This window comes from Gadus chalcogrammus, chromosome 5 (genome assembly GCF_026213295.1).
Source record: "Gadus chalcogrammus isolate NIFS_2021 chromosome 5, NIFS_Gcha_1.0, whole genome shotgun sequence".
NCBI classification, from domain to species: domain Eukaryota; kingdom Metazoa; phylum Chordata; class Actinopteri; order Gadiformes; family Gadidae; genus Gadus; species Gadus chalcogrammus.
The window spans coordinates 17,786,209-17,795,251 of NC_079416.1; the positions used below are offsets into that span (position 1 = coordinate 17,786,209).

General features: G+C 44.2%; 1 protein-coding gene across 1 annotated transcript; it reads left to right on the forward strand.

The window, feature by feature from the left end:
• On the forward strand, nucleotides 1-8,782 carry ythdf2 (YTH N6-methyladenosine RNA binding protein F2). Its single transcript, XM_056590208.1, has 6 exons — nucleotides 1-242; nucleotides 463-487; nucleotides 1,490-1,569; nucleotides 2,084-3,820; nucleotides 6,417-6,482; nucleotides 6,987-8,782. The coding sequence occupies exons 1-6, from the start codon at nucleotides 216-218 to the stop codon at nucleotides 7,008-7,010; spliced, it is 1,959 nt and encodes a 652-aa protein (XP_056446183.1). The 5' UTR covers nucleotides 1-215; the 3' UTR covers nucleotides 7,011-8,782.
• Nucleotides 8,783-9,043: the final 261 nt, after the last annotated feature.

Here is a 9,043-nt window from a genome sequence, read left to right on the forward strand (position 1 = left end):
AATGGCATCATGTGTCGACGAAGGCCGCCCAGCCATGTTGAGAAGTCTGTCAGCCCTGAGAACGAGCGAACTGCAGCCCGCCATTGTGTTGAAACCAGGCTATACGGAGAGATAGGGGCACTTGGTTAAACTATTTAGTAGCTTGACATTTTCTTCACCCTGTAGCTTTTGTTTTAGAAACAAATATAGTTGGCATAGGTTCCAGGGGAAAGGAAATGTCAGCCCACAGCCGCATTGAACAGGTAAAGAAAGGAACTTTCTGAACATCTACGAAGGCCAAAGTCTAGCATCGAAACGGCTAGCGCGGATAGCTTAGCAAGAAGCAGTGGCTCTCTTCAGGAGTCAAGTAGGCCCGACCACCTGCTAAACGGACTAACTGGTGAAAATATAATTCTTCAACTATTTTTCCCTTCCTCTTTTCTCATAAATCAAACCTTCATGAATCACCTGGACCCAATCCAGAGACCGAAAGGCCAATCAAGTAAAGGTGAGGAGAATACTATGCACTCGTATCATTGTTTAGGAGTGAATGCGGATCTTTACGTGAGGTGCGCTTTGGAAATCTGGAGTGCGCTGGTGATGCGATGTTCTCCCAACCAACAGGCCAATTCTAACGCTAGACGGTTTGGATGATTACATTGAGTGTTTGGACCGATCGTGTGTGTCCAAACGATGGTGGATGTAATTACACTCAATCTATAACCCGCTGCTTGCGAACTTCCTTTACTGGAAGCGCTCGCCTCATCACAACGTTACATGGCTACCAGGCTGGGCTAACTAGATAGGAATATCTGCCAGTATCGCTTTTGGTATTTATTTGTCTATTTCAGAACTGGTATGACAGGTTTTACAGTAAATGCAGAGTACTTTGTGCCAATGTGTTTTGGGAAACGGCACCTTGTACAATGTGGCTGAACGTATTTTACATCGGGCTGGACTAGCGCCGTGATGCAGCTAGCTGAAGCGTCATTATGAAAGGATTGTTCGCGCTCCTGAACAGACTACGCATCGTTGCTAGCCAGCTAGCACGCCAACGCTAGCTGGTTGCTAAACAACCCTTAAAACGACACGTCTTGTCATATACTGTTCCCGTGTCCCAAGTCTCATACAAATTCCTAACCTGTGTTGTAAACTGCATACATCAGGATTTGTAAGAATGACATTGAATGGTTTGTTACATTGAATATTCAACTTCAACGTATCAAAATAAATAAATAAAGGGACCACATGACATCGCAGCTTCTATATGTCATAGTTACGCTGGTGTTTGTTGCGTTGTGTTTTCTGGTTGAATAAGTACGATTCACAGGATGTGGCTTATTATTTGAAGCAGCTTTAATGTAGTCATGAAAAATACTGGCTCCATTGTTTTGCATATGATTCAGCACTTGACAATGCACCTCTCTTACTCACTTACTGTTGCAACAGTGTCTTTGATAGGTGTATGTTCTAATTACTCATTTTTTACCTCTGTGTCAATCCCTCTCAGTGCAAAACGGAGCTGTGACCCAAAAGGATTCTTTGAATGATGATGAGTTTGAGCCGTACCTGAACACTCAGGCCAGACAGGTAAGAGTATTTGGGCCAGCCATTTGCAACAAAAAGTTAAAATATCTATGTTCTAAAGTATTGAAATGCACTAATAATGATCTACCATTAATTAGTGACAAACAAAGCAGATTGTTGCTCAGCGATTACTATTGGTAAATTGGCCAACATTTAAATAAAGCTTGACCATTTATTTGACTTCAGATTATTTTGGGGCATTACTTGTTACAATTGTTTCCTCTTCACTGTGTTGCTGTTATTGTGAGCTAGGTCCACCCTGTGATTATGAAGTACTGCAAGTAATTCAGTTTGTATGATCCTCTGGTTAAAATGACGCATAATAAACCATTTGTTATTTAGGGGGAAGTTTCTTCTTTTTACTACAGTAAAGTAATAAACATTCAGGCTAATATTTTTATGGGTAGGTTAGGGGAGAAAGGGAATGTTTTTGCCCCTGCTAATTTAACATTTAAAATAATTGTATCCGTTAAAATTTTGCCCCTGCCTAATTTTAAATGATTATTTTTCCCTGCAGAGCAATGCCTATACGGCCATGTCGGACTCGTACATGCCAAGCTACTACAGCCCCTCCATAGGATTTTCCTACTCCTTGAATGAGGCAGCGTGGTCAACTGGTGGGGACCCACCTATGCCGTACCTGGCCTCCTATGGACAGCTAAGCAATGGGGAGCCCCACTATCTCCCGGACGCTATGTTTGGCCAGCCAGGGCCCTTGGGGAGCAACCCTTTCCTGTCCCAGCATGGCTTTAACTTTTTCCCCAGTGGCATCGACTTCTCTGCGTGGGGCAGTAGCAGTTCTCAGGGACAGTCGGGGACCCCGCAGAGTGCCGGCTACAGCAGCAGTTACGCCTATGCCCCCAGCTCGCTCGGGGGAGCCATGATCGATGGACAGTCCCCCTTTACCCCTGCCGCTAATGAGCCCCTCAACAAAGCGCCTGGCATGAATTGCCTGGACCAGGGCATGGCGGGGCTTAAGATCGGTGGAGCCGCCCCCGGTGGCAGTGGGGAGATGGCTCCCAAAGTGGTCGGCTCGGGATTACCTGGTGGAGGACCTCTTGGGCCCGTCTCATCCGTAGGACCCCCAATCATGCCCCCCATCGCTGTTGTCCCAGCTAAACCTGCCTCCTGGGCGGACATTGCCAGCAAGCCAGCAAAGCCTCAGCCCAAACTGAAAACCAAGGGTGGCATGGCGGGGGCCAACCTGCCCCCTCCACCCATCAAACACAACATGGACATCGGCACTTGGGATAACAAGGGTAACATGCCCAAAGCCACCGCCCCGCAGCAGGCGCTCCCCATTCCAACCAACGGGCAGCCGCCACACCTGTCCTCCCCCCAGCCCGGAGCTACCGCTGGGGGGAACCCTCAACTGCCCCTGAGCAATGGACAGTTGGGCCCCCCGGTTGGTCAGATGGGGCAGCATCAACTGCCATCCAATGGGCAGCAAGGAATGGCTCAGATGCCCCCTCCTTCTCTCTCCCAGGGTCTGCCCGCTCCCCCTTCCCAGCAGCAGCAGCAGCAGCAGCAGCAGCAGCAGCAGCAGCAGCAGCAGCAGCAGCCTACCCAACCCACCCGCTGGGTCCCTCCACGGAACCGGGCCAACGGGTTTGCGGACGGTGGGGGGGTGGCGGGCCAATCACCGCCCGCCGCATCCGGCGTGGGACCGGTTCCCGGAGTCCCCTCTGAGCCTCACCCGGTCTTGGAGAAGTTGCGCATGGTCAACAACTACAACCCCAAGGACTTTGACTGGAACCCCAAGCAGGGCCGCGTGTTCATCATCAAGAGTTACTCTGAGGACGACATCCACCGCTCCATCAAGTACAACATCTGGTGCAGCACGGAGCACGGCAACAAGCGGCTGGACGGCGCCTACCGGTCGCTGGGCGCCAAGGGCCCGCTCTATCTCCTGTTCAGTGTCAACGGCAGCGGACACTTCTGTGGCGTGGCGGAGATGCGCTCTCCCGTGGACTATAACACCTGCGCCGGCGTGTGGTCGCAGGACAAGTGGAAGGGTCGCTTCGACGTCCGCTGGGTCTTTGTCAAGGACGTTCCCAACAGCCAGCTGAGGCACATCCGGCTGGAGAACAACGAGAACAAGCCGGTCACCAACTCCCGCGATACGCAGGAGGTGCCCCTGGACAAGGCCCGGCAGGTGCTGAAGATCATCGCCGGGTACAAACACACCACGTCCATCTTCGATGACTTTTCTCACTACGAGAAGAGGCAGGAGGAAGAGGAATGTGTCAAAAAGGTAACCAACGTTTGTTTCTCGGGAAGGTTGAGCCCAAGTGGCGCAGTGGTTTGTGTGAGCTAAGTAGAAGTGCAGAAACCCCCTGGCAGAATGACTTGTTTTTTTCTGACCATTTTGATCGTCGATTCTGACAGGAAACATGCCCACAGTCTAACCCATGCGGTTTTGAAGGCTATAGGTCCTTTCGCATTGTCTGTTACACTTTCGGTAAACAAGGTGACAGTGCACGCCGCCGAAGGCTCAAGGCATTTTCGGGGTGTAGGTGTGCTGTGTTCATGTCTACAAAGGGAAAGTTATCAAATGTGCAGTATAACAGTCAGATCGGTACAGAATAATTATTATGACAAGGCTAAGGGTTATTACATAGTGCTATACTAGTAATACTAAATTAAAAAGGAAAGGAGCAAAGGCATTGACAATTACAGGGTGAACACAAGAAGATAAAAGATCTTTCCAACAACACGTATCCAAGCAAGTAGCAGAGGCATGCTTTAGTTTATTATAGTCTCCTAACAAAATATGATATAAATAAATATTCATCAGCAGATTCAAGCTGTTACCACCCGTGCAACCTTGAGGGGGAGTTCCATGACATGAAAGTAATAACTAGTAAACCCACACCCACCCTCAAAATAAACCCACACTCACAATATATTATTTTGTCAAGTGGTCCTATTTGACACTAGACCTCTTAAGCCCACCCCGGGCACCAGCACCACGTTTTGTTAAAAGACTGCAAAGTACCCAAACCCACAACATCGTACGGGTTTAGCGTTGAAGGGTTTGCTTGGATAACATGAGAGAATTATTCAGATCAAGTGAAATTCTTTCTGTTGCTTCCATGGTTGTATTGTACACATTGACGCCCTTTGCCCGTCGCTTCATACGTATTTTGTTTTCAGAGAACAAACGATGCTGACATAGGCTTTAACATGCCTTGCATTGTTTGGGATCATTCTGATAAGGGTGATTACATGGCAATGCGGAACTTTAGATGACATTTGTATTCCGGTTTTCTCCCTCGTAAAGGTTACACTTAAGTAAACAATAGATTTGACCGAGAGCCAATCAACTCCTGCCTTTTTTAATATCCCCTTTCTTGGTAGCTTGATAGTTATTTTAGCTTGAATTACATTTTCAATTTGTTTTGCTAGAATTGATCACGATTGTAGATATCTTGATTTAATAAAAAAGAAGGGCTGGAAAATGCTGCCCTCTAGAGATAAGATCCAATAGTCATTTAATTGATGCAATCCGGATTCTCATCACAGGTTAAGAGTTTTTTTTTTTTATAGCCGGGCTCAAGAGTGCAACCATTTATTATGTGAATGCAAGTTTTTTTTTTTTTATATATATATATATATATATATATATATATATATATATATATATATATATATATATATATATATATATATATATATATATATATATATATATATATATATATATATATTGCCAGTAAGAGAATAAAATATAGATGGATGGATCGCTCCTATCATTTCACTGGGCTCCCCAATAATGTAATGGTGACACTGCACCCACCACCCCCCCCCCTTCCCATTTAGAATTCTGAAACTGTAAAATAGGTTAGAAGAACACAGTAAAACTACAATAGCATGAGTTATTAACGTTGGGAGGAAGTCTGTGGCTTTCGGGTCCTCTATCTGTCCGACTCGGATACGGCAGAGCTTTAATGTTAAGGCACACCAGACGAGCCCCGGATTGCCGTGTCAGGCAGCTTCGCATGGTAGAAAGAACACCCATCAGAACACTTGATTTAAGGTCTTCTGTGTTTTAATATTATGGATGGTAATGAAGGTTTGGAGCAATGCTGGAAGTTGTTGAGTTGCTGTTATCATCGCTGGTGTGAGTTTTCTCATCGGAAACGCCACACACTTTGGTACCAGATAAGACAATGTTAAAATGAGTCACCGCATTGGAAACTCCACACGCTTTAGTATCGGGGGAAACTAAATATTTTAAAGTTTCAATGAAATTGCAACGCAGCATTTGTGCTAATAAGGATGACATGAGAGCATGCAAACAAAACATGCACTATTCTGGATGTCGGATCACCAGAAAAGGGAAAAATGTTTTGTAACTGGAGCATAATCTAATTACCAGCCTATAATTTCCAGTAGGTCGTTTTTTACTTTGTTTATGAGGATAGTTGTCGAGGCAAGAAAAAAGATCTGTACAATAAAAACATACAATTATTTCAATTAAGAATCTGTAATTCAATGTACACCGATGAATGGTATGTGAAAAAAAGAACGAGCAAATACCCCGGAAAGCGGCGAAAGAGAGCATGAAACCTTATTTGTTTGGGTTCCACCAAATAAAAAAAGTTAGCTGTGAATAGGCAAATAGGTATTCTCCTCTGAAAAGGGCCATTCTAAATGTAGCCTTGATAGTATTGGAGTGTTCAGAAATTTGAGTTTATCTCAAATATACATTGAAATAATATCTTGTTTTGAAGCCTATTTTTCTTTTTCATTTTTAAGCAATCTGTTATTTGTGTACATTTCAGAATGAATAGACCATAATCTCCACCAGAGGGCGCATTTTTAACATCATCCTATTTGTGTGTTAGGTGGAGGTCCAGGGCACTGAGCCGTACCCCAGCAACCCAAGCAACAGAAGTCACTACAGACTTCAGGTATTCAAATTTAATCCCTTTCCAAATCTTTATTCCTCTGCATTAAGTATTGGTGCACCGACTTCCTAGGCAACTGTAAGTTAATTCAAGATGCTTGTTAGTTATTTTTTTAATGACTCCATTGTTTCATGTATACAAGGGTATTTAACTAAAAACTGTAGTTAATAACAGCAATTCTTACACCATGTACAAATAAACCATTGGTGGCCAATATATCAGCATTATACCCTGAATATGCACAACATCCTATTGGGAATGTTTCCTATATTACTTGGATCAGGTATTGACGAGAAGTGTCTTCCTAGTTTGTTTAGAGTATATCAAATATATTGTCTTTAGTTTGTTTGTTTTTTACTCAGCCAATGTGCTGCAGTCTGACAGTAAAAGCTAATGGAGAAAATAAAACACACTTTTACTGTAATTAACTCATGGCTAGTTAATTTGTGTAAACAGCCCTTTATGACTGTAAATCACAGATCTGTTCATTTTGTTTTTCCTCTGCAGGAGCGTCAAGGAAGAGTCAAGTAACTTTGGGCAAAAGGACTGCAATGCCCCCTCCCTCCCTGTTGACCCCCTCTCTGCCCCTGTCCGACCCATCTCATCCAGATCTCTAAGAAATTATAATGGGGGTGAAGAATTAACCAAGGACACACAAAAAAAAAAACGTAATGAAGACTTTCTTGATTTTCTTTGACTTTAAAGACTTACTTGGAACTTGTAGTAAAAAGAAAATGATTATTCATAGGACTAAAACTAAAATGCATAGCATCCATTGGTGAATCTTTTTTTTTTTGCCCGACCCTACCGTTCCACTACATTTGCTTTTTTCTTTGTATGCGTTTTTCTTTTTCTTTAAAAGAAAGGATTGTCTTTTTTCTTCACTTTCCAAGTGCAGGCCCTCAATTTCACCGAGCATACAAATCCTGTAGGAATTTTTTAGTAATTGCTACAACAGTTCGGCATGGTCATGGGCAGTTTGTCACCTTTTTTTCTTTGTAAACAACTGACTTCCTCGTCATTGGATATTGGACAACACAATGGGCGGGTGTCAACAACGCTCACAACGGAAGAACCCTTGTCCCTTGCACGCTTTACATGTTTGGTTTTGTTAAAGAGTGACCCAGGAATCCTCTCGATGGGCCCACCTGTTTTTCTGTTTGAGCGCACCTCTCATGTCGGCTCTGGGGGACGTAGGAGGACGGCAAGTGGAGGAGCAAGTTTGAAAGCAGCAGTGTCGCGTTGACGAGCACCTGCTCAGTGTATAATTTCTATGTGTACAAATAGGAGGGTGTGGTGGTGGTGGTGGTGGTGGTGGTGGGGGGGCTGGGGGCCCGGTGTCCTCTGTCCTCTGTCCTGCCGCTCTTTAACGGAACTTATTTACCCCGTTGTTTTTTCTCCCTCGACCGGTTGGACATGTTCAATCATTGTTGCAATGGGCTGCATCTCTCCCTTGTTTATTTTTCCTTTCCGTTTTCTTAAAACGGCAATGCGAGTGGCCTTGGTCCCACTCTTCCTATTAATCAGTTCTGAAGTAATAAATGTGGTATACTCAGCAGAACCTGCGTGCATTCCCCCTTGTTTCTCAGTAAACCATTTTTGTGTCATGTTTTGTGTGTGCATTCTTAACACTCTTTCTTTGAGGGTACACGACTTGGTTTGTCCACCCCTCCACCTGCTTTCTCATAACCTACATACTTAACCCAAATTCATCTCACAGGTATCCATCAACATGTTCTAACCACATTTCCTATCTGCACCCTCTCCTTGTTTCTGAACCTTCAAATCTCCATTCTATCACAATCACAGCCTCTTGCAGAATGTCGTTGTTGGTCAAAAAATAAATAGAAACCTAAACAAAATGTGGTCCTCTTTCATAACTAATGGCTTGTATGTGTGGTGTAATGAAGATGCTCCACATGCCTTGACCCTGATGTTCCAATGTGATACAATATATCTAACTTTCTGGATGTGTTGTGTCCGATAAATATGCTTACAATTGATGACATCCGGTAATGGCTGCAAAGTTGATACGTGGGACAGCTAGTATTGTCCGCCATTTTGACTTTTCTGCCGCCTGTGTATGTATCGATCAGGCCACATGAGGGCAGCATTTGCTATCTTATCCCTGTTGATATTTCCAGAATAACGTATCTCCAATGAGATCCACTGAATGTTCCTTTTACTGTCGCAACTGGAAATTAATTAAATTTATACAGTTTGATCCTGGTAAGCAGTATTAGCCTTGTGACATGCAAAAGTGTAGTATTAGACCTCAAACTGTACGTTGATGTACAGACTATTATGGCCATCTATCTTCTTTCTGTTTCAATATGAGTCCCTTTTCCAACCTATGCCCGATTACCATTAACAGCAAGGGTTTATCACCAATTGCTTAGGTTGAAAGGAGAAAGTTTGTCCTTTTGGCACGTCGGACTTGAATGGAATGACCGTCGAACGTTGTTTTACTTGCAAATGCAGCGGATCCTCGCCGCATTTGCCCTAAATGCTCTGCAGCCGTAAACTAGAGGGAGAGGGGTCTAAATAATTGGGCATTTGATAGC